The 25,390-nt window shown below is 50.6% G+C and overlaps 1 protein-coding gene across 7 annotated transcripts in view; it reads right to left on the bottom strand.

Moving 5' to 3' along the window:
• The window catches only part of Nav1 (neuron navigator 1), a 244,968-nt gene that overhangs the window by 94,063 nt on the left and 125,515 nt on the right, over positions 1-25,390 (bottom strand). For all 7 annotated transcript variants that reach the window (XM_038349076.1, XM_038349078.1, XM_038349080.1 and 4 more), the window contains exon 5: positions 2,272-2,374. In XM_038349076.1, the coding sequence (XP_038205004.1) occupies positions 2,272-2,374 (103 nt within the window). The remainder of the gene's footprint in view (positions 1-2,271; positions 2,375-25,390) is intronic.

Here is a 25,390-nt window from a genome sequence, read left to right as displayed (position 1 = left end):
TCTGGCCTACTCTCTCTGAACATAAAACACCTCTTCCTCTATTTTGAGGCTCTATTTTTTTTTTTTTTAAAGCACCAGCATCCATCTTTAGATCTCAGTGGGAAGGGTTTCTAGCTCAGAGCTGATCTTTCGACCTCCAGCTGGGGCCCAGCACCAGGTTGGTCTCCCTGAGGAGGTCAGTTTTGCTTCCTCTCCAGCCCCAGTCCCTACCCCAGACTCTCCCTGCTGAAGGAAGCATAACCTACAGAAATAGAGGAAGCAAGTTGCCAAAAAGGAACCGAGTCTAAGTTACCCCGTGTGTTACAGAGTGACAGCAACCTTGGCAGATGTACCCCCTGGACCCGGAGGCCCTGGAGGATAAGACTGTGTTCACTCTGAAGGCTGGTGCCCCACACTGTATGAACACACAGCTGCCCCCATCAGCCCGTGGCTTCAACAGGTGCATCTTCTCCAGGTCCTCTTCCTAGCCTAGGGAATACTATCGCTCCAAGGTGCGGGGAGATAGTGATTGGTAGCACTTTAAAAAGCGAAAGAGCCATAAAAGTCAGGACCCTGGGGTTTGGACTGTGCAAGTGTGAACCAGAATTATAAACCAAAGGCCAGGAGGAGAAGTGACCCCTCATCCACGGTACACAGAAGACACAGGCTCTTGCTGGTCCTTTCTTTTCCATGAGGGAGAGGGGAGCCACAGGCCCCAGGGCACTTGTCACAAGTAGTCAGCACTAAGGGAAGACTTCAGGCTTCCCTTCCTCATGGCAGCAGAGTCTTCCCTACTTCCCTGAGGCCCTGGGGCACCAGGAGCCTAGAGCAGCTGCCTCTGCCCTACTTCTACGGTGAGTCATCTGGGGTGTAACTCTCATAGCTACTCAGCAATTCTTGGCTTCTTTGGCACAATGCTGGCGGGTGACTTGGCACTGAGAGATGTTCCAGAAACTTCCATGGCCCGGGGGGTGGGGCGGGGTGGAGAGAAGGATGTTCAAGATTTCGTCTATAGGTGGCTAAACCTCTGAGTGATTCAGCTGAGTGGGAGCCCCACTCTCCCTGATTCCTGCTTAAGGCCTGGGGGATAGAACAGAGACTGTCCTGGAACTGCTGAAGCCACCCTGACCACTCTCCCCAGACTCCCCCTATCACCTCCTTTTACATCGTCAGGGAGATGCTTAGATGTCTGTGACTGAGGCCTGGTTTACCTAGGTATGAGTGGGGATGCAGGAGGTAAGAAAAGGAGGAAAGCCTCAACAGGAAGACCTAGGGCCATGGATGCAAGCTCCTAAGACGAGCATTGGCAGCAGTCATGGTACTCCCCCCTAGATCAAGATGCCTGATTGGGGGGTATGCAAGTATGTCTTGATACTCCTCTGACAGAGAAGGCCCCAAGCTAATGAAAGTCCTTTTCCAATTAACCCTATGCTCCAGCTTTACAGTCAGGTTTTTAGCACCAGACAACAGAGAGGAACCTACCTCCAGTTCAACTGAGGAGGCTTTGGTTCCTAATACCTAGGCTTCTAGCCTCCATGTCTTGTGATTTCCTGGTCTTGGCTGACTGCTCACCTCCCTCCTCAGGACTTAGCTGGGCCCTCTGTCCCCCTAGGGCTGACAGTATGATCTCATCTGAGCAGTGCAGGGAAGCCCTGAGGAACCGAATGGGAAATTCTGACTCACAAGGGCTGGGGCTGGAATGCTGCTCTAGAGCAAAGGGCTGTGGGAGAAGTGTGTACCCTGTAGCTGGAGGCTTGGGGGTTTCTGTAAGGGTTGGGAGACAAGAGGGATACCATGGGGCTGATTTTGTGGGTGACAGTATGTGGGCCATGCCAGGTACGCGGCCCTCCTTCAGGAGTGATAGAAGTAGCCAGAAGACACCGACTGGCAGTGGGCTGAAGAGGACCCAGGTCCTAGCTTCCCAGAAGGATGTGGTGTTTAGTAAACAATGTCACCTTGACAGATGAGGAGACTAAGGCCCAAGGAGAGACCAGGTATGACATACCGCACACCTGGTCTTCCACCCCTACCTAGCCGTTTTCACAGTGATACAGTTAAGTGAGATCCCATGTTCATGCATAAGCAGAGACAAGACTGCACGGGGCTTCTGCTGAGATGCTGGGCTCCCCTTTCCCAGCAGCACTGACAGTGTGGGGATCCAAACACCTGTGTTCACAGAGGACAAGGCCACCTGGTGGACTTGGGACACTTATGTGGAGATGTGAAGTGAGCCTGAGGCCTTGCCCTCCAGACCTAGGGAGAAGATGTCACCAAGGGTAGCTCAATCTTTACCTGTGCGTCACCTGGGAGCCTCGGAGGCTGGACATGGTTTCTTCCAGGTTCTGTCGAAGATCCAGAACATTCTGCACTGTCCTCTTTCTCTGCGACTCTGGATCTGGCAAGGAGAACAGAGGAGCTGGTGAATGGGAAGGCCTTCCTGAGGAACCTGGGGCCACGGAAGGGGAACCAGATCATATCTTCCTAAAGCCAGGCCTCGGGCCAGTCACCGCTTAAGATGACCAAGAGAGCAGGTCCTCTCAAGGCCTCGGCAAATGCCCTGGGCCTGCTGAAGCTCCAAGCCTGACAAGGGCTGCAGACAGAGTCACTGCCTTCCCTCCAGACCCTCAGGGGCGTGACTGCCACTGACTCTGGCTGTGGCTTAGGGAGGCTCTTCTCACAGCTGAGGCAGAGGTCACAGGTGAGGTTTCCTGTGGTGGAGTGAAATGGAGCACTCCCCTGGAACCTCCTCGGTAGCTAACACTCTGCTGCTGTGTTCTTAGGGCCCTCAGAAGAGGGGACACACTGATGGGCAGTGTTTGCCTGCTTCCATGGTATGAATATTGCCATGTGGTCGGTTTCAGTCCATCAACATGTCCCCTGGTCAGTGTTCTGAAGGCTTGGGAACATGTGGAGTTGCTCTGTGGCGGCCTAGGAGGTAGTCCTGACAAAGTCTCCTGAAGGTGAGGTGGCTGATGGAGCTGGAGATGAGCAGCCATTTTCTGGAGCAATTAAGATCCTATTCAAGAGCTGGAATTCTGACTGAGGAAGAAGCATGGGTGTGGCCAGAAGCTGGATGGGTCAGGACCACTTTGCTCAACTTGGTTTCTGGGCAGGATGACGTTAGCCTGGACCAATGTGAGTCTTTATCTGTAAACAAAGCTCCATCCTTTCTCCCATCTAGGATGGAAATAGCATCCAAATGATGCAAGGCAAAGAATCTTCCTCTCCCTTCTATTGACCCAGCCAACAAATCTTTATGAAATACCCACTTGGGGATAGGTGTGGTGGTATACAACTTTGATCCCGGCACTCAGGAGGCAGAGGCTGGTGGATCTCTTTGAATTTGAGGCTAGCCTGGTCTCCATAGTAATTTCTAGGCCAGCTAAGGCTACATAGTGAAGCCTTATTTCAGAAAAGAAAGACAAAAAAAAAAAAAAAAACCCAAACAGACCCAAAAATGAGTAAGAATAAAACAGCAAAGACACCCACAGAACTTGGTGCCAGGAACTGGGAGGACACCATAACAAAGGCCCTGCTTGCTGCTTTATATTTTCCGTTGGGATCTAAACTCACTGTCACCAAACAGAGCCCAGCTTCCCCAATCTTCCTCAAGAGGCAGCCTTGGGCAATCAGTCACAGAAAGATGACAGTGGAACAAGCCCTCTCCTCCCTCCCTCAACCCTTGCAGCCTTCTGGGCAAGCCAGCCTTACTCCCACTCCCAGTCCCAGTCTCTCTCCACCCACAGACTCAGCAGGAGAGCAAGCTCCTTTTGGCTGCCAAAGAGAACATTTCCGAATCCCATAAGAGGTTTTTATTTTTTTATTTTTTATTTCTTAAGACTGAGCTCAGGCTGTCTGTCTGTCACTGCATGGCTGGCCAAGAGAAGCTGGGTGGGGTGGCAGAGCCATTGGTGTATGGCTCTCCCCAGAGCCTCTAGGATACCTTCTCCTAAGACCAGCTCCAAACCTGGGCCCAGCCATCTCTCTGTTTCCCTCCCTTGGGGTCTTGCCCCATCCCTAGCTTCTCATGGCCGTACACAGCACTCCATGGTGGTGTCAAGGAACAAGGACAAACGGCAGGCCTCCATGCCAGTGGTCTGTGCTCTGTCCACAGCCCTGGCATCATTTCTCCGGCTGCCAATGCCTGTTTATCTTGGCGAGTGTCACCTTGTGAGCTGCTCCGTGGCTCTAACTAATGGCTTGGCATGCGACACAGGGTCAGAAAGTGTACACCTATATATTTTAACGTTTAATTCTCAAGTGCCTATGTGGGAACCTAGAACATGGTGCCAAGGTACGGGCTTCCCAAGAGGGTGATGCTTTCTATGGGGTTTGATGGAAATGATCCAATGTGCACTCATCTCCAAAGTGTGTTTCCGAAGAGGGAAGTGACTGAGAGTCACTCAGAGACTTCTGGGCGTGCCAGGCCTTTGCACACATCATTCAGTGGAATCCTCACAACATTTCTGCGAGATCTAGGCTATTGTTCCATTTTACAGATGAGAACACTGACACTCGGAGAGATCAAATAGATTAACTGAGGTCACACAGCGAGCATGTAGCACAGTGTAGGGCTAGAGTCTGAAAGAAACTCACCTCTTTGGACATAGGACAGGGCATCCCTGTGTCAGCAGTGTTGTGCATAGTGACTGTATACAGTAGTACTTAAACATATCCCAAGAGCTGATGACTGCAACCACCATTTTTAAAAAGTGTGTGTGTGTAGCGGTTGGATACTGTGGTATTAAAAAATGTCCCCCTCTCCTTAAGGAAAAATGTTTTAAGTCATACAGTCAGCCAGCTCCATTCCTAATTCTCTAGGCCTCGGGGTACAGCAGGGCATGATGGGAACTAGAGCCAAAATCTTGATAGTGACAGAGAACCATATATCAACTCTTGATATATCAGTCACGGTGCCCTCTGTCTCCTCAGAGACCTCCGCCCCAACCCCTACATTTTCCCACATCAACAGAGTAGAGCAGGGCAGCCCCCCAGGGCTGGACACTTCTCAAAAGCCAGACATGGAGGTCCTTGAAATGGCTCAGCCCAGTCCTGTGTGCCACTGAGAAGGCAGGAAGGAGGTCACGGTGCAGGAGCACAACCAGCTGGAGACGGTTGTGCCAGAATTACCTTCAGCCCCTGTGGTGGGCTTAGGGGAGGCAAGGAGGTCAGGACACAGCTTGATTTAATGGAGAGGATCAGATCTGTTCAACGTCAGGGCTGGGTCAGTCCTGAAGAGGCTACACCCTGGAGTTCCTTGGTGTCTCAGCAGTGTCGCCTGGTGGCCAACTAGGGTATGCCACCTTATATTTCCACTGCTCGTGTTCTCCCTCTTTCTGTGTGTGTGTGTGTGTGTGTGTGTGTGTGTGTGTGTGTGTGTAAGGGTCTCGCTGCTCAGACTTATATAAATATAAGAGGTTACAGATACTTTACCTGTTCTATGTGGGTGGAGTATGTGAGTGTGCATGTAGTGTGTGTGAGTGGGTGTGGAGTGTGTGAGTGTGTGTGGAGTGTGTGTATGAGTGGGTGTGGAGTGTGTGTGAGTGTGTATGGAGTGTGTTCGGGTGTGTGTGTGGGGTAATATTCACACCTCTGACCCCCCAAGGCATTTTTCGGTGTTTCAGCTTAAAAATACACTAAGTTGTATTTGCAAATGAACTCAGTTCACCTTGCCCCACCCCCCAGCATTCCAGATCTGTATCCTGCCCTAGCCTAGCACCCGGCCCACAACTAAGCCTTGCTTCGTTTTCACTGTGTCCGATGAAAGTGAAAGTCTGGGTGGAGGGTTTTGCGGTTCTAGTCGCTCTGTAATGACATTAATATAACCTGAAAGTGCTATACTTTATTCTACTGGTTAAGTCCCCATGTCTTGGGGGCTGCCTCTCTGAATCTTGGTCAACAAACCTTTTGGTCTCAGCATGGGTGGACCTGGGGGTAAAATAGAGCTGAGGCATGTCCCCCACTACTGCTGCTCAGGATGTTCCCAATCTATGTGGCATCTCTGCACGGTACAGCTAAGTTTTTGCAGAACAGGTATAGCTTCAGGGATAAAGAGTATGTGTGCGCGCATGTGTGTCTGTGTGCATGTGTGTGTGCATATGTGTGTGTGTGTGCCTACAGAGAGTATCCTGCCCATGGAGTCTTTCTGAGGACTGACAATCAAATATACCTGACGCACAGGTACATGCACACAGAAATGCCAGTAGTGCCAGTGATGTGTTTGCCACACGTGAGGCACGATGCTGGGCATATGACTCCACGGTATTTAATTTGATTCATCATATCTGTTTGGATTCCAAACCCCTATTCTTTCTATTACAATATGTGCCTCAGATTACACACATCTCACCATGGTGTGCCGGTTGTGCAAACATACACATGCCTCCCATTGTGTGATAGGAAGGTGACTAAGAAATTCGCAAGGAAGAGAGAGAGCATTTGCACACGAGAAAGGAAGGCCCAGGGGACACAGGGAGGGCGATGTGAGCAGATTTCTTCTACCTGCTTGGCATCAGACACAGGGACAGGCCTTCCAAGGATGATAAGACTGAGCAGCTCCTGACCCAAAGACCTGACACTGAGGAGAAACTCAATTCGGTGTCAAGAACGTAATTCTTAGGCCTGTCACTGTGGAGCATGACTTTAACTACGCGGAGAGGCAGAAGCAGGTGGATCTCTGTGAGTTCTAGAATAGCCTGGTACACATAGTGAGTTTTGGGATAGCCAGGGCTATGTAGAGAGACTCTGTCTCAGAAAGGGACGGGGTGGGGGCGCCTCACCTGATCAGGCTGCAGCGAGGCTTAAGAACCAACATACTTAGCATAGCGCCTAGCACACAGCAAACTTCCTGGGAATGCAGCTCGGAGCCCACAGAAGGTAGAGGTGGGTGGGCAGAGGGCTGGACTCCCCACTCTCTGCCATTCACAGATGGCTGGGACCAAGCTCTGGCTTGGTGAGACCCTCACACCTGGATCTAGGGGCAAATGAGAAAAAAAAAAAAAACTTGCTTCTGCATCATCAAGCCTGACTAGCTGCCTCTCTCAGGGCTAGTCTCACCTTTGGGAGATAACAGGGACTTGCTCGGGCAAGAAGGCTATAGACAGCAAGCCTCCAGCTCAGAGTGTAAATTCCAACAGAGTCAGGCAAGTTCCGAGAGGAAGAGGCTCAGGGGGAGCCGTCACCCAGGACTCGGATTTTCCCACATTCTGTGAGATTTTAATTATTAGCCAGCAATTAAGTAAACTGCAATGACTGATTGGCAAAGCCTTAATTACTTCCAATGTTTCAGAACCCACACGAGCCTTTGCGCCCAGAGCAGGGCAACTGAAAACTGGGTCTACACCTCACCTCCAGACTGGCTTTTGCTGTGAGTGGCTGGGGGAGGCACAAGCCCCCCAGGAAGGGCTTGGAAGCACGGGCTACCCTCTCACGTTAAGGATTTAAACCACCTCTCCTGTGACTCCGCAGAGGGGACTCGGGGCTGCCATGACACCTGGCCTCAGCTCTTTTTCCACTGTCCAGTGCTGTGGGCTGGGATGGAGGCTGAGAGTTATCTGCAGAAGGTAAATCACAGCCAGAATTAACCACAGGGGACAGCCTGGGCCTAGATCCATGCAGAAATCCAGGCCAGCCGAAACGACCTGGAAACAGGAAGGACTGAGCCTCCCCGCGTCTATTTCTTTCTCTCTCACACCCCCTCTGAACACTCTTCAGAGGGAGAAAATTCCCCAGCCCTATTGGATCCCCGGACAGGGTGCAGATCTTGAGATTCTGGGAATTTTCACAGTTTCGGCTTCTAGAAAGAGTCCAGCTCTAGCCAGTGGGCCGCTTCCTCCCAGGACTCACTGCAACAATGGAAAAAGACACTGGGGGGTTCAGCGCGTGACTGCCAGTACTTGCCGAGTGGGTCAAATGTCTCTGGGAATCTGAGTCTCTTCACTCCCTCCCTCCACCCCAGGAGATAAGTCCACCAGCTCCAGCAGGGGCAGGAGGCCACCCCAGTGCACTCCTGGTCCAAGGGCACATTCCAGGGTACCCCAGAGCTCAAGTTCAACTAGGCAGTTCTGTGGGGTCTGCACCACTCATGTTGCACTGGATCCATGCCCACCCCTGCAGAGGCCGAGTCCTACACCGTGGCAGGGAAAGTGTTAAAAGCTGCCACGTGACCCAGTGCACAGCTCTCCTCTACCCTAGGGTACAGCACAGCAGCTCCTCGGAAGGACAGCTCCGTCCCCTCCCTACACCCCTTTGCAAATCATCTGCTGACCCCAGAAGTCCTAGAAGGATGATGGGTGGGCGGGCCCACAGGCCAGAGCCACCCCACTGTCAAGGAGCACACAGGCGGGGGGGGGGGACTATTTATTCGCCTACTAATCCTATCATTCCACTCATCCCCCCACTTAAGTCACAATATTGTCAGAGGCAGCTGTCACCGAACCCTGCAGTGCAGCAAATGCTAGGCTTGTATCTGCACAGCGCTCCTGCCCCCAAAAAGGAACTCCCGGGGAGTCTCTCTTTACCCCCGAGAAGCCACTCAGGCAGGGAGTGGGCCGGCTGGAGTCCTCCTGCTGGCTGCTGCACGAGGCACCAGAAAGCCAGGCCTAAGGAAACATTTGGGGCGTTATGCAAAAACTAGGAACTACACACAAATCTGGGGCTAACCAGAGAAGCATGCACAGGCACTAGGGCCTGGAATTGCCAGGCAGGAGTCTCCCCAGTTCATGGGACAGTTTTGATTTTCATTGAGAGAAAAATCCCAACGGACATACCAGCCAGCTGTAGAACGTGGGTAGATGACTTCTCTTTGGGTCTTGGTTTCCCAAGTCAGTCTCGAAGTAAGGGAGCTGGGTAGAGGCCACTTAAGTTCTGCCAGTCTAGTCCTACCCGCTCACAGAGGTGGAGGACCCATCCCCTGCAGATGGGCTGTCTGATCTTTGTGCCTGGCTGAGCTCTGTAAAAACTCCCACTTTCAAGCATTGGTGCCAGAGTGTCACCCCCGGTTTCTGGCTCAGTGGGCTGGAGGTGGCATCCAGGAATCTACTGCACTGCTAGATCCTAATCAGGTGTGTGATGATGGAGGGTCCTATCTCGGGAAATCCTTGCATTTGGTTGCACACTTCAAAAACAGGTTACTCCTCAAAAGAATGGAGCTCAACATCCTCACACAAGGTGATGGGGAAATACCTCTGGTACAAGTTTGTTCTCTGTTTTCTGCTGTATCTTTAGGCTTCTGGTAAGACAGCCACCAAAACCTTATCACTCGGTATTGTAGCCAGGGGATGCCAATCTCATTCATCTCTGGGGCTTGTTGCAGAGAAGAACCACACGGGGGCGCTAGAGTGCCTCAGCCGCCTGCGGCCTTGCTAATGCCGCAATGCTGCAAGACAGTCTTGACTCTCTGGCTTGGGAGAAGTTGCCCAAAGGCCTCTTTTCCTTTGTGTTCTGCTTAGGATTGCTTCCTTGCAGGCTCTGCACTCCTGGGACAGACATGCTTCTCCGTACCGCCAGCCCCCAGCCCTGGCTAGGTTAGCATACTTGGAGAACAGCCTCATGTTTGTAGCATCAACTTTACTGAGCCATCTACCCAGGCAGTGCCTGCCCTGCTCCCGGGGACAGTTTAAGAACAGGACCTGGTTCTCAGGGATTATTCAAACCAGTCCGAGGTAGAAGTAGGCTCTGAAGACCCACGGGCTCTTGGCAAGCTCATATTCAGACCAAAGTTTGAGAGAGAATCCAGCTTGCCTTTCAACCCTAGCGCCTTGGGTAAGTGGGTGGGGCTCAAGTCTATGCTCCAGAGGTCTCTTCTGCTTTTTGCAATGTGCTCGAGGCAGGTGACTTTCCAAGGGACATGAGGAGACAGGCTCCTTCCATCATGTCCTATTAAGGTCCTTTGGGAAGGAAAGAGATCTCTGCAGTGAGTTGAAGGAAGAAAGGGACCTTCACATGGTTGGCTACAATGAAGTGCAGTGCAGCTTCAACGCAGCCTTGTGTACAAATGCAGTGTTTGGCAGAGACCTTGGGGAGTAAGCTTACAGGCCCGGGGTACAGCTACTTCTCAATGACTAGCACTTATATCTCCTTGGGGAAGGCCTTGCTAGGTCAAGGACAGTCAGTACTGTGGGCCAAGGGACCAGAAGGGACCAGAAGGGACCAGAAGAGGGCTCTGGCTTCAGGCCTATTTGGGATGAGTGCTAGTTGTAATGTCCTTTTCTTTTCTTCTACTTTTCTTTCTTTGTTTGTTTGTTGTTTTTTATTTCTTTGTTTTTGAGACAGGGTTTCTCTGTGTAGCCCTAATTGTCCTGGAACTCACCCTGTAGACTGAGCTGGCCTCCAACTCAGAGATCTATCTGCCTGTCTCTGCCTCCTGAGTGCTGGGATTACAGGTATACACAGCATGCCGGGCTAGGTCTATCTTTTTCTATTACACTTCTAGAGAAATACTTCCTGCCCCTTTTCCTTTGGACATCAGGTTACAGGATAAGAGAGAATTCTAAAGACTTGATACTGGGCTGGGCTTGTGGGCCAGTCTCCGGCAGAGGATGGGCTGTCCATCTCAGTCACACAGGCAGGTTGCTCGCTGCTCAGGGCAAGCCCAGACTCTCCTGTCCAGTGAACCTCAAGATTTACTGGAAATGTTTCCTATTTTAACAATGCCCAGAGCCTTCGTGTGACATGCTGCTCAGATAATGTTGATGATGTCTCTTCTGCAGCTGTGGCTGGGAACCCGGTGTGGTTGTTATAGCAACAGTTTACACAGCAGAGAGAACCATCTGCAGGCAAGACAGTGGGGAGAAGAAGAGAGGGGCTGGGCTCAGGTGTGGATGGTACTGGGAGGGACCTGGGGGGATTTCTGGGCATGGCACTAGTAATACTAGGTGTTGGCTAACCCTTTTACCTCTTGAACCAGGTACTATTCTAGACACTTGTGTGTATGAGCCCTGTTCAGTTGCAAGACAAACCTGGGCTGGTCCATTTATTACCCCAACTTTTTTTTTTCTGAGATAGAGTTTCTCAATGTAGCCCTGGCTGTGCAGAAATTCACTCTGTAGACCAGGCTGGCCTCAAACTCACAAATAACCACTTGCTTCTGCCTCCTGAGTGTTAGGATGAAAGGCATGCCCTACCACTGCCTGGGTATTACCCCAGTTTTATAGCTGAGAAAACTGGAGTTCCAGGCAGCCAGCTCTGCTAACCAGGATGATACAGTAGCACATGGCAAAGCCAGAAATAGACGGCGGATGTTCTAGCCTTGTCTAACACTGGAGCCACTAGCCAAGGATGGTAAAACATACAGCTGAGGGATAATCACACGCTATAAAATCCACCTTTTAAAATAAAAATTCCGTGGCTTTCAGCACATTTGTACATCACCATTCATGTAATTTCAAAATATTTTCAGTGCTCCCAAGTAGCCCCCCGCCCCCGACACATAAGCACTCACTGGCCGTTCTCTCCTTGCTCTGATCCCTGGCAACGACCAGTCTACTTTGTGACTCTGCAGACACACCTATTCAGGACATTCCGTCAAACCGAATCACACACTGTCACCCTTGTGGTTTCTGTCACTTTGTGCTGCCTTTTCCAAGTTGCTCCACTTTGTAGCTTGGATCAGCCGTTCATTCCTTTCCATGGCTAAATAATATTCTACCATATGGACAACACTAGCTTACCTGTCCATCATTTGAGAGGCAATTGCTATATCTCTACTTCCTGCCCTGAATGAATAACGCTGCCATGGAAATTCATGGATGTATGGACATCTGCTTTTATTTCCCTGAGTATATGCCTGGGACTGAATGTTGGGTCATATGGTAACGTGTGTTTAACATTTTGGGGAATGGCTATACTGTCATCCAAAGTGTTTGCACTATGTCTCATTCCTATCCGTGGCCTGTGAGAGTTCTGGCTTCCACCCAGCCTCAGCAACACGCGCTATTGTCTGTCATAGCTGGGGCCAGCCCAGTGTGCTAGGCTATCTCACCATAGATCTGATATGTGTCTTTCTAATTATTTAAGAATGTTGAACACCGTTTATATTTGAATTAATTAAAATTTAATCCCCCTCAGTTGAATTAGCCACATTTCAAGCACTTAAACGTGACCTTGTCACCCTGGCTACTCAAGTACTGCAGCCGGCTACAAAGTACTCCTAATATGCTGAGCACTGTGCAGCAAGCCAGAGTCTACTCGAGAGGGTCAGTATGTTGCTAGTTATTTCTCCAGAAGTCTGGCACATACCCTACCCTGGGATTGCCTTCAATCCTCTAGCCTCGGCCTCCTAATTGCTAGAATTACCCTGTGTGTTGCTCTACCCAGCTTTCACACACAATTGAGTCCATTTTACAAGTGGACCCATCGACAGGTTCCCAGGGTCCTGACATTGGGAACCAAAGTGGGTCAATCAGAAACTTGCCAAGAACATGACTGGACGACTGGACCTGGTGACAGATGGGAATGTAAGGTAAGAGCGGGCAGTGCTCATGGCTGCCTCTCGCATGTAGCTCCACCCCCTCACCCCTCCCCTCCCCGCAGTGCAGTCTCATCCCCAAGGCAGGGTCTCCCTTAGACCTGCTCCTCCCAGAATCTGTCCATGACAATGATTCAGTCAAGATGATGCAGCTTGTGATCCGCAGACCAGGCCTGACAACGGAGAATGCAGAATTTGCTTTTAAAGATTCTGAGGGAGAAAGCTGGGGGGCAAAGTTTGGGCCATGAGAGGCTTCCCCAGAAAAAGGGGTCTCTGCAGCTAAGGAAACTAGGCACTCCTCCAGCTTGCTGAACCCAGGGCCGCCCACTCAGCATCTGATATGTTTGAGGCAGCCTCGACACTGACTGACTTTAGTGGTGGGCTGCCACCCAGGGGCTTGAGTTTCTGGGAACGCCTTCTCTGTCACTGATCCTCTGTGGCCATCCACCAGGGACCTTTGGGTTCAGCCATCTGCCGCTATCTCCAGGGTGACCCCCATTGTCTTAGACAAAGGCTTGGGAGCCCCCACCTACCCCCTCCCAGGGCTTAGGCACAAGCCAGAGTGGCGAGCTGTTAGCTTTAAGGAAGTTTCTCAATTGCAAAGGGAAAGAATCCTATGTTGAGGCAGAATAAGATCTGCCGGAGCGACAGGATTTCCAGAGACAGGCAGGGATGAAAAGAGACTATTTCCTGAGTATGTTCTGTGTTCTGCACTTGGCCCTAAACATGGACGGACATTCTGCCCTTGGAAGACAGCACTCTTGAGGGGGTGAAAGTAACTATCCCCATTTATAGGTGTCTGGTTCCGAGAGGCCAGTTAGCTTTCTAAGGTCACACAGTTTATGTAAATGGCATAGTAGGGATCTGAAGCTCAGCATGTCTTTCTTGAAGCCTTTCCTTCTTCCTATATAAATTACCCACGTCAACAAAGACAACCTGGCTGGACACCGGGAGGCTCTTCCTGACCGGCGTGCTGGAATCATATTCCTCACAGGTCGCAGGATGAGGCCTGTCCTCCACTCTGGGATGAATGAGATAAAACACTGCCAGGAGACAGGGTAGCCATGGGCCCCTGGCCAGGCCAAGAATTCTCTACCTCCATGATGCAGGGCCGCCAGCCAGTCTTGTAGGCCTCGCTGGCAGCCACGACTCCTGTCCAACACTTACTTCCTCGAGGGAGTCCTTTCTCCCCAACTGGGCTTTGTCCCAGCTTTGAAACCTGCAAAGCTTCTGGCCTTGGAAGAAGCTTCCTAGAACGCCTGGCAGGCAGGCTGTAAGGTTGGCCTGCTTGCCAAGCCGAGGCCGGTCCCTGCCTGCACACTTTGTCTGATTCCCCGCAGCAGCCTGGGAACCTGGGTCAGCAGAAGCAGAACAACAACAGTATCTTCACTGGCTTCTCCTTCACAGGGAATATCTTGGAGGGGAGTTGGAGGGACTGGGGCTCTCCTGCCCCCACTAGCTGGCCTCTGTGCTGATGAACCTGGTGGGGGAATCCTATAGTTGGGGGGCGGGAGGAAGCACCTTCAGCCTGAGCACCAGGCTGGAAGAAGAAGCCCTGTGTTCAAGCCACAGGGTTTTCTGGGGCCCGTGAGCAAGTTGGTTAGGCCTCAGTTTCTCCTGGGAAAAAGCATCAATCCCATTCCTAGTCTGTTGAAAGTGGGGGAGGGGAGCATGGGGGGAGAGAGCTAAAAGGGCTTGTGAACTGGCATTTGCAGAACTATAGGGCAGGCATGGAGTTGCTGCGTGTCTCCAAGGGCAGATGGGGCTGCATGGGCAACCTCACCAGAGCGGGGCCTGGGGAAGACCAGGAAGAGGCCATGAGGGAATACCCAGGCCTTCCCCCAGCCCCTGCTCAGCCCTCCAGAGCCTGCATTTAGCTCAGCAGCCATGCTTCTACTCCAGTGGCTAGGCCTTAGGTTGGGCTGCCATTTAAATAGAGGCAAATTCCCAGGAAATTAGACTCTTCCTTGTCCTGTCCAGGTCTACAAAGCTGTATCTGGGTTAAAGGACGATACACCTGATATGGAGTGTCGCTGAATTATCTTGGGTCAAGAAATATCAGGCTAACTACAAGATAGACCAATTATATTTTTCTTTATTATAAGGGGCAAACTCACAAAACAGGAATGAGAAGTCCAAGCTCAGCTGTGTAGTGCAGGAACCACAGAGAGAGAGAGGAAAACCTGGGCCGGGTACCCAAAAGGTCACACCCCTAACTTGGTCCCACCTCTTAAAGTTCATTGGCTGACAGAGATTCCCCATCAGAGTGCCCTTTCCCCATATCCCACCTTTGCCTGGCTGTCCAGATATGTCCAGGCTTGCGGAAGAATCCAGCTTGGGTACACACCGCTGCAGTCCCCTCAGAAGGCATAAATAGGTGGAGGAAGGTCACACTCTGTGGGCACACTACCACCGGAACTAGCCAGGCACCCACGCAGGGCAGAGCACAGTGACAGGCCTACCCTCAGGGCCCTGGAGAGTTAGAACCAGGAGAGCTTGTCTATAGCACAGGCACGGGGAGACATTGCCCTAGAGGGACAGAGAGAAGCCACCAGATGTCATCTGCTGTGTATCTTCACCCCTGTCTACAGCACAGGCACCGGGAGACATCACCCTAGAGGGACAGAGAGAAGCCACCAGATGTCATTTGCTGTGTATCTTCACCCCTTGAACTCCTCCAGGTTGTGGCAAGAGACCTGAGCATGGCGAGCTGCCCTGGAGATTAGGTTAGAGTTGAGAGAAAGCAACGTTTTCTAGGTAATCAGGAGGAGAATAGAAGGGTGCATGTATGTTGGTGTGCGTGGATACACATGCATGCATGTGCGTGCGCGCGCGCGCGTGTGTGTGTGTGTGTGTGTGTGTGTGTGCGTGTGTGCCTCTCTCTGTGTGTAGGACCCAGGAAATATAGCAGCACTCTGGCAGATTCTATGTCACCTGTCCCTCTACTCTTAGAGGCTACTAGCACCTACTAAACGCCTACTGTGTGTCAAGTATTTCACATCCTTCAGGCCTTAAAGCTCCCAACAATAAGCCTGTACAGCCGGTTCTGGACAGCCATCCTGCCACGAAGACACTGAGAAACAGTTTGCATTTGCTTTCAGTTGTGAGGTTCAGGGCTGGAATTTGAACCCAATTTCACCAACTCCAATTTCAATGTGCACCGTACAGTCAGCCTGACGACTGTACCTCATCCATCTCCTGTTTTAATGAGTAAGAAACAAAACAGGGCTCAGCACCCGGACTATTTACAGCTCTCCTGGCTCACTGCTAATCATTGCCGAGAGCACACAGCTCTTCTCCGGGAAGCCATACCAGCTTCCAAATCCACTCCCTCCCTCTTCTGCCTCTGCAGCCAGGGCAGTTAGTCCTGGCCATATTGTCTCTATAAATGATTCTCGGCCCATCTCTGGTCAGAAGCCCCAGCAGCTGGTGACCCCTGAACCCCCTCCCTAGGGTCATCTATCTTTAATGAGCAGGTTCAGGAGGGACATGGGGAATCAGCTGTCTGGGCCTGGTTGAATTTCCCTCCTCCAGAGAGCAAGGGATGCCCCTGGTCCTGAGGGTCTGCTAGATTTTGTGCTTAGCTACTTCCCCTACACTCCAGCCTGGGCAGTCACAGTGCAGACTGGGGGAACTTCTCTCTTCCAGGTCCTTGTGCTCCTTACCCTTGCCCCGCCCCCCACACCAGGCACCAATAAGTGGTTGCCATGGGAACAGCAGGCTAAGGTTTCACTCCTGGGGACCACTGTGTTTGTGTGTCCTCCCTCAAGAGGAAGACAAACTGGGGGGGGGGGGGGCGCACACTTGGGAGTGAGCTATTCATGTAGAAGCACTAAGCCCAGGCTGGAGGCTGGGGAATGACTTGGGTGGTATCAGACACTTCTTTCCCCTAGACCTCAGCCACTACCTACGGAGTCTCAGAACAAGGCCCACCCATTGAAGTTGAGACTTCAGCATCCCAGATGATACATGGGTCTTAACCTAGAGTCCTAGGCCCTCTGCTATCATTTGTTGGCCGGGAACCCCATACCCATATATCCTGTCCCTCCGCCATTCAGCCAGCCCCTCACTGCCTCCTTTCATTTCATTATTGTCTGTCTGTCCTTCCCACTGCTTTATTTGGAGTCTTCCCTGCTTCAGCGAATACTTGGTTCAGGTCACATCTCTCCCCAGAGCCTTCCCAGGCCCACAGGCTCCAGAATGTTCTACTACCAAGTCGTTGATAAAGGAGGGCATCTTTCACCAGACATGGTGGCGTATGCCATTAGTTCCAGCACTCAGGAGGCAGAGGCAAGCAGATCTCTGTGAATCTGAGACCAGCCTGGTTTACAGAGTGAGTTCCAGGACGCCAGAGCTACACAGTGAGACCCTGTCTCAAAACACAAACAAGGAGAGCGTATGCCTCCTCAGTGACAGTCCCTAGCCCCCGCTGCTTTCTTCCTGTGACACTGCACAGTGCCAACAGCACTAGCCACCAGGCAGCGGGTGCCCAAGGACTGCAGCTTGAATGGCAGGCCTTCGGCGAATGCAGACTGTCCTTCATCTGGCCCTTCCTCATGGTCCCTGTAACGACTCTCCCACAGCCTGTGGATATTTCCTGACCATACCTCTTTACATGGCTGCCTGCCTGGAGGGAAGAGGCCATAATGTCATCTGTCTTGGAATGCCCACACCTGACGTGGTACTTAGGCATGTCTTCAGTGCAGACACCTGACGTGGTACTTAAGCATGTCTTCAGTGCAGACACCTGACGTGGTACTTAGGCATGTCTTCAGTGCAGACCTGCTATGTAAACACATCTGAGACCCTTTCTTCCCATCCCGACTTAGGACAGAGAGACAGAGGAATTAAGGGGGCACCGGAAGGGAAAGGAACCCCTCGCCTTGGGGCTGCTTGAAGTGACTTGCCAGTTGAGCAGCAAGAACTCCAGAACAGGGGGCTGGGGAGATGGCTCAGTGGTTAAGAGCATTGCCTGCTCTTCCAAAGGTTCTGAGTTCAATTCCCAGCAACCACGTGGTGGCTCACAACCATCTGTAATGAGGTCTGGTGCCCTCTTCTGGCCTGCAGACATACACACAGACAGAATATTGTATACATAATAAGTAAATAAATAAATAAATAAATAAATAAAAAGAACTCCAGAACAATGAACAAAATCTGCCGTGAAGATTGCCTACCTAGAGACAATACACCTTTTGTACAGAGGTATTCCAAAGAGCAGTGAGCCGAGGGTAAGACCTGACCTTGCACAACCTTCAGCTCAGGCCTTCCTCCTCCTCCAGCTGCAAACCCGCACACTTCACAAACAAGAACACTGAAGTGCTTTCACAGTAAAAAGCAAAACGCATCCTCCCCGCCTCGTGCAACCCTCATGACCTGTGATTTTGCCTTATCAGCTGAAATCTATCCAATACACCTCAGAACCCACCCTTTGGTCTATTTGCCAAAAGAAACTCAAAGTTCCTTAAATCCCTTGGAAAAACTCACTTCAGAAGCCACCGAAACCGTATGTGAGGTGAGTGTTAAGACGCTGGACGCAACTTCATGTGGAGGAACTCACACCCACGCCTGGTGTGTACTGGCCCACATTTAATACGAACTCAGCGTCCATGGCTGAACCCACGCTAAATCTCTTCAGAAACTCCAAGTCCACTTTCCACCAACTCCTCCTGAAATCCTTTTCTTCTGAGCAGCAAGCAGCGGCTGAGTGAAGGCCTCAGAAGAGAACTCTTCAGGCTGGATGGGTTGCAGCACGGAGCTGTGGCCCTAATCCCTACTCCAACTGATACTTCTGCCTTCCACCTCCCAGCCTGTCACCTACAGCCTCCTCTCTCCTGCACTGTCACCATTCCGTTCCACCCCATCTCTCCAGCTGGCTTCCTTCGTGCAGCTGTCCCAGGCCCACTGCCTGACCTCTGATCTCAACCCTTGCTCTTTGTCTTCCAAACACCAGCAATCTCACTCTGTCAGCTAATTTAACTGTGACAGGTTTTAGTCTCCGCAGGTGGAAATCACCTTACCCTTGATTCTCTTTCTGCAGGGGCCCAGCCCAGGCCTCTGCCTGGGGTCCTTCCTGCAGATAGATTCAGTGGCCCTGCCCCATGTTCCCAGTGAATACCTGACTTGTATAGTCACATACCACACACACACACACACACTAAAGTACACATAGCACACACACAGTAGACAGATACACAGTACACAGCACATTACACACAGTACACACGCACGCACACATGCACGCACACACACACACCACAGTACACACAGCACACACATACAGTAGACAGACAGATACACAGTACACAGCACACCACACACAGTACACACACATATACACATGCACACATGCACGCACACACACACACCAAAGTACACACAGCACACACACACGCACACACACACAAACAGTAGACAGATACATAGTACACAGCACACCACTCACAGTATACACACACACACACACACACACACACACACGCACGCACACACACACACACACACACGCACGCATGCACACAAGCCTTTGTCTTCCTGTCTAACATCCCAGCCTCCACGTCCTCTCATCAGGTACAAATCAGTGGGAAATGCCTCCCCAGGCACCATAAATGCTTTTAATGGAGACCAGGAACTCACTTTAAAGATTTTCCTCCATTTTCTAGGCCATTACAAATTCCTGTTACCTGGGAGTCACGGCAATTGTCCCCAGGCAGGCAGACACATATATTTTACTGGACATACAACTCTTAAACACACACAGAAAAAAACCTACAATAAAACTCACTACCCAGACTTTTAAACGGAGCTATCTGTCACTCACCCTAATTCCCAGCTTTCAATGGGCCTTTCCCTTAAAAAGCTTCTACGGGGCCTCACCCCGCCAGCTGTTAGGCAGTGCTCTGGCTCCTGCCACACCCACCATTTCCCACAACTCAGTGCTCACCACGTGATAATGCAGTCTCTCCTGCCTGCGGCTCCACGTCCACATTACAAGCCACTCTGCAGTGAGATCTTCGGCAAGACAACATAGGCTCATTAAACAAATGAGTGTGGCTGGGCGGTGGTGGAGCACGCCTTTAATCCCAGCACTGGGGTGCAGAGGCAGGTGGGTCTCTGTGAGTTCAAGGCCAGCCTGGTCTACAGAGCGAGTTCTGGAACAACGAGGGATACACAGAGAAACTCTGTCTCAAGAAAAACAAGCAAAACAACTAACCAAACAAAAACCCCCAAATGGATGAATGTATGAATGTATGTATAAACGAATGAATGAGTGCGTGCATGAATGAATGAATAAGATAGCTAGGAGAAGCGATTCCAGCAAAAGATCAGCTCCACATCCAAGAAGGAATGGGGGAGGGATGAGGGAGAGGACATACAGTCCTGGAAAAGTCACAGCACATAAATTGTGATCAATGACCAAGAAAGACTCAAGCTTCCTGTCTGAGCCTGCTTTAAGCAGAACATTCCCCACTGCTGACATGGCCCCCTGGTCCACAGCTGGGGAAGCTATGCTGCCCCACAGCAGGTGCTGAGTAAGAACTTCACGCTGGGCTGAGAACTCCGAGGCCACGTCTAGACTCACTGGGGCAGAGTGTATGACCAATTAATGGGAGACTGGGAAAGTCATTCCCTTCCTTATTTACCGCCCACCCACCTGGCAGGAAAGGATCTCCACAGCTCTGTTCCTCATCCACAGACCAGGGACTGCGTGGCTTGTCTGCATTCCCTGGAGACATCCACACCGACACATCTGTGCCTTTGTCCGTGCTATGCTTTCAACCTGGCAGGCCTTGCTTCCTCCCTTCTGCACACTTAACCACCCCTCCCTCGCCCACCAACCTGTCAGAGAACAACTCTCGGCACCATCACTGTGCCAGCCTCTAGGGACAACAAGTGAGCAAACCAAACAAAGGCTGTTTTCTCACACTTCTCCCTGGGAGCCTTCTCTTATCCGCCCACCTAGAACTGATCACTCTCCTGGCCATGGAGCTGATCATTCAGTTGTGACTCTTACAGTGGCTCTCAACGGAGAACAGAAACACTTCCAGAGACACCTTTGATTGGATGTGTTACTGCCATCAAGAACGTAGTGGCCATGGATGCCACCAAACATCTTCCAATGTACGGGGCAGCACCTCAACAAAGGATTACTTGCCCCCAGCATTAGTAATTCTGGGGTTGACTCTGTGACCACACTGGCTCCCTTCTACTTCCAGTCTGCAGAGTTCAAGTCCCTTGAAGGAAGGATCCATGGACCAAAAATGAAGGAGCCACCAAGGGTCTAGAAACTCTGAAATTAATGCAATGTTATACCTGTGTATGATGCTTGTTTTCTGGGAAGACGAATCTGAGAACAGGCTAGCTGAGAGCTACTAAGCTGGAGGTAAGCGCTGGGTCTTGGGCAGCCCAATTAGGAAGCCTTACAGTAAACAGTAATACAGACACTTAGCAGGCAAAACCCACAGCCCAGATGCTCTGAGATCCTTAGCTGAGCATCCACCAACACTCCCATGAGCTCTCACACCTCTCTCAGAACGTGGGCAAACCGAGCGCCACAGACAAAGTGCCTTTCTTGGAATCTACTCATTGCCTTCTCACCAGCAGCTTGCTGCAGAAGAAAGGAAGCTAAAGGGATTCCAAGAGATGGGCAGGGTTCTTGGTAGGTATGTCAGGATCATCTGCCTCTGGGAGCTGGTTAATCCCTAATGATCTTAGCTCTTGCCCTTCATTCCCCACTTGACTCCCTGGATTAAACTGAGGTCTTCAGCCAAGGGTTATAAGTGTGTGGAGAGGCAGAAACCTACCCTCACCCATAGGTCCCACCTCCGCTGCTCTCCTTACCAGCCTCCTTCTTAATGGAGATAGAATTTATCAATGTGAGAGGCAATTTCATTCTATCATGTCAGGGACAGGGAAAAGAGATAAAAGGGCATTTGACTCCCTGCTGTCAGCCAGGGATGCTAATGAATCTTTTGCTTCCGAAGACGATTATCGGACAGAATAATTCATCGCTAGAGATTAATTGGACTAATTATGTTGGCTCTCAGGATCCCCTGTATAATTATTTTGTATTGGGCCAATGTCAGTGATAATCGTGCGATGTGGAGTCTCTTCCCCTATGGGAACGTGGCACAGACCGGGTTTGAACAGTGGGCAGGTGTGAACGACACAGACGGCCGTGTTTCGGCTCTGATCGAGTCACACAATGCCCGTGTTTCGTGTGGCCCCTTTATTCGGAGAACTATGATCATCTGTTAAGCCTCAGAACATCTTCATTCAGCACACTCGTCAGGACCTCCAGTCCCTTTGAAATGACAAGGCCGGCTCCATGGACACCTAATGTGCTTTGTCTCCTTAACACTGACCTCCCCTACCCAGCCCCTCACCCCACCAAGGAGCTGAGAGCCCAAGGCCTAGCAATAAGGCGAGCCCTGCTCTGTCCTGTTTAGCCACACTTCTCCAATACCTCCTTATTTAAGTGAGCAATCCACCACTAAGCTCTACGCACACAAAGCTTGGACAGCTCACAGCCCAAGAGCTACTCAGAGCAGCCATAGCTGTACTGCCACTCCACTTTCTGTGGCAATTAGAGACAACACGGCCAGGCGGTGTCGTCTCTTCCGTGGTGCACAGGTGAACTGGGAATGTTTGGGAGCATGCTACTGGAGACAGGGAGGGGTACATGGGAACCCCTGGCTTCCCATCCACCTGCGTTTGATCTAGGGCGCAGTTTGGAGACATGGACTTTTCACCTCACCTTCCTCGTCTACAAAAGAAGCTGAGCTTCAAGAGAGAACAAACCGATCATCTTTGAACCTCCAACCAAGATCCAGGGCCGGGCAAACTAGTATAGCTTTAGAATAGATGGAGATAAGCAGATCCCTGGTTGCACAATGACTGTGCAAGCTTAGGCAAGGATCTTTATGTTCAAAAGTCTCATTTTCTTTCATGGTAAATGAAGTAATTACATTGACTTTTCAGGAAGATTCAATTAGCTAGCATATGTTAAGTGCTAGTCCAGGGCCTGCTATCTGGCAGGGACAGAGAGGCTTGCATCAGTGTTACTGTAATTATCCCATGCAGGGAAGCAATACCCGGTTTCCTTCAGTTACAACCTGGTTGTCCCCTAAGGGTCCTCAGCCCTGAGCTCTTGTTGGTCCTCCAAGGAGCTGGGGAAGGACGCATGACAGATGCATACTCAGCAAAGAACTCTACCCTCTTCTCTCCACTAGGAAAGAGGCAATGCTAAAACCCTTGCAAGATGCTACCTAGATTCAGTCAGCAAAATCTATTTGTATCCAGTGGCAAAATCCTTACGTGGAAGACCACGGTCATTCCACGTGACAGTTCATGTAACTGTAGCTAACCTGGTAAAGAGGCCCTTCCTGAATAGCTCGCACAAGAGAGGATGAACATCACAAGTCTGCAAAGAGCTGAAAGGTTTCTGTTAACAGGTAACTATGCATAATCGAGAAACACCTTTTGAGCCAGGAAGGCGCTTAGAAGCTGAGTGGCAAAGCAGCTGTCACTGGGGCTTTGTGCTGTAGCAGCAAGTGAGCCTCCTCCTGTCATCAGCAATTCCTGCTGCGGACAGGGGCACCGGAGTGCAATCTGAGGCTGGCAAGAGAGGTAGGCTGCAGGGGTTGGGCAATTCTCCAGGGAGAAAAAAATGTTTGCTGCCCGGAAGCCAACTTAAGAGCTCTTTAGGAAGTGAAGGCAGCCAGATAAGTAGCAGAAAGCAAGCCTTCCCACAGTGGCATTGACAATGGGCAGGTGGCGCAGGGTGGCAGCACCAGGCAAATGGAAATGAACGCAACCTTGCAACGAAGGCATGAAGCTTTAAGTATAAGGAAATTAAGTTAGAAAATGCTGGAGGTAATAAGGGCAAAGTATCCGGGGCTGGAGAGACGGCTCAACAGTTAAGGGCATGTGTTATTCTTGTAGAGGACCTGAGTTTGATTCCTAACTCCCAAATCTGGAGACTCACAATGCCAGCTCCAGGGATCAGACTCCCTCCATAGGCACCTGCACATATGCATCCCCCTCAGCATAATTAAAAATAATAAATCTTTTCTAAAAAGAAAGTATCTAGTAGCTGGTCGGCAGTGGTGTACACCTTTAATTCCAGTACTTGGGAGGCAGAGGCAGGTGGATCTCTGAATTGCAGGCTAGCCTGGTCTACAGAGCGAGTTTCAGGACAGCAAGGGCTACACAGAGAAACCCTATATCAAAAAGCAAAGTATCCAGTGAAGTTCACAGTGGGGCACTGCAGTGCCAGGAGCTGGAGACTTGTTCTCCCAATATTCAAAATGGCTGAAACAGCTATTTGGGAAACTGAGACAGGAGCGGCATGAGTTCAAGGCCAGCCTGGGCTATACTTTGAGTTCAAGGCTAGTCTTAGGAACTTAGTAAGACTCTGAAGGGGTCAGGAATGCAGCTGAGCAGTGAAACATTGTCCCGTGTTCAATCCTCTGCACCGTTAAAACAAAATATACCCCAAAACCTGACAGGACCTTTGAATTTCCTAAAGTTTAATTGCATTGCTTACCACACCTTACCTGAATGAACTGGTGTATCGGTGAGGACACGGGGAATATATGAGAGGGAGTTTTGGAACATGGTACACTTTGGGGAGAGAACAAGAACCTCTGTAAAGGAGAATCTGGGGGTTGAAGAGGGGCTGAGGCAGGAGAAAGGGTACAGTGCCGAGGGCCAGCCTCAGTTTTACTCAGGGCCAGCGTCTCTAACACCCCTCCCCCCTCGAGGGACGGCTCTATCGATTTACAGAGAAATCTCGGGCACTATTCTGCAGACGTCAAATCCAGGCTGAGTTCAGGGGTATTTTGGTTCACAGCAACCTTCAAGATGCAAGACTAAGGGTTTCCTCATGGGTGGCTGACACATCCATACAATTCCAACCCAGGGCATTCAGAAGGATGGGCCAAGGACACCGTGGATTCCGGGCGCACAAGGGCCTGGCCTCTACTTGCTCTGCCAGAAGCAGCCTTGGTTTCTTGGACCTGTTCCTCACTCTTAGGATGACCAGTAAATCATTTCAAGCTTTGCGGACTCTATCAGGAGACTGACACACACGCCTTGGTTATCACTTTATGGAAATGAAGCACTGGCTGGGATGGGCAGGGATTGTCATTGAAGGCTCTACTTCAGGCTACAGTAATGGATCCTGGACACTCTGGCTTCATCCCAGGAAGTATCAGGTGTTTAGGGAGCCAGATAGGGGTGGAAATTAACAGACACACCCAAACATGGGTTAATAGACACCTTGGCGGAACTACACGCTGTTTCCTCCCAGAAGCACCTGGGGGGTGTGTGTGTGGGGTGGGGGAGAGGTGAGAGCTAATTTGCCTCACAGCCTCAGGGCTGGAAAACACAGATACGGGTCTGGAAACCCTGAACGTACAGGAAGTGGCAGATATGGGAAAGCACAGTTCAATTCAACAAACACTGGAATGCAAGATAAATGTTTCTCAGCCTTTAGAACAGTGTCGAGCCTCACCTTCAAATACCATGATTCCAAACAATGGTATTCAAAACCCCCATTTTGTATACTGACAAAATATTAATATTTAAAACCCTGCTTTGTTTGCTTGTTTGTTTAAGGTTTTTTTTCAAGACAGGGTTTCTGACTGTCCTGGAACTCTCTGTAGACCAGGCTGGCCCTGAACTCACAGAATCTGCCTGCTTCTTGCCTCCTGAGTGCTGGGGTTAAAGGTGTGTGCCACCACCACCAAGCAAAAACGTGGTGTTTGAAAAAGCTGCATAAAGGAATGATTAGAATGAACCATGTGATACTAGATTATGGTTGGAAATGTATATATTAACTAATGCTTATTATATACATTTATTAATACAGTAAGCTAGTACCCACTCACATATTACTATAGATCATATAGAGACATGCTCATACATGGTTAATACAGACAC

Source organism: Arvicola amphibius, chromosome 12 (assembly GCF_903992535.2).
Source record: "Arvicola amphibius chromosome 12, mArvAmp1.2, whole genome shotgun sequence".
Lineage (NCBI taxonomy): Eukaryota > Metazoa > Chordata > Mammalia > Rodentia > Cricetidae > Arvicola > Arvicola amphibius.
The sequence above is the reverse complement of the archived record's forward strand: the minus strand, read 5'-3'. Positions and strand labels throughout refer to the sequence as shown.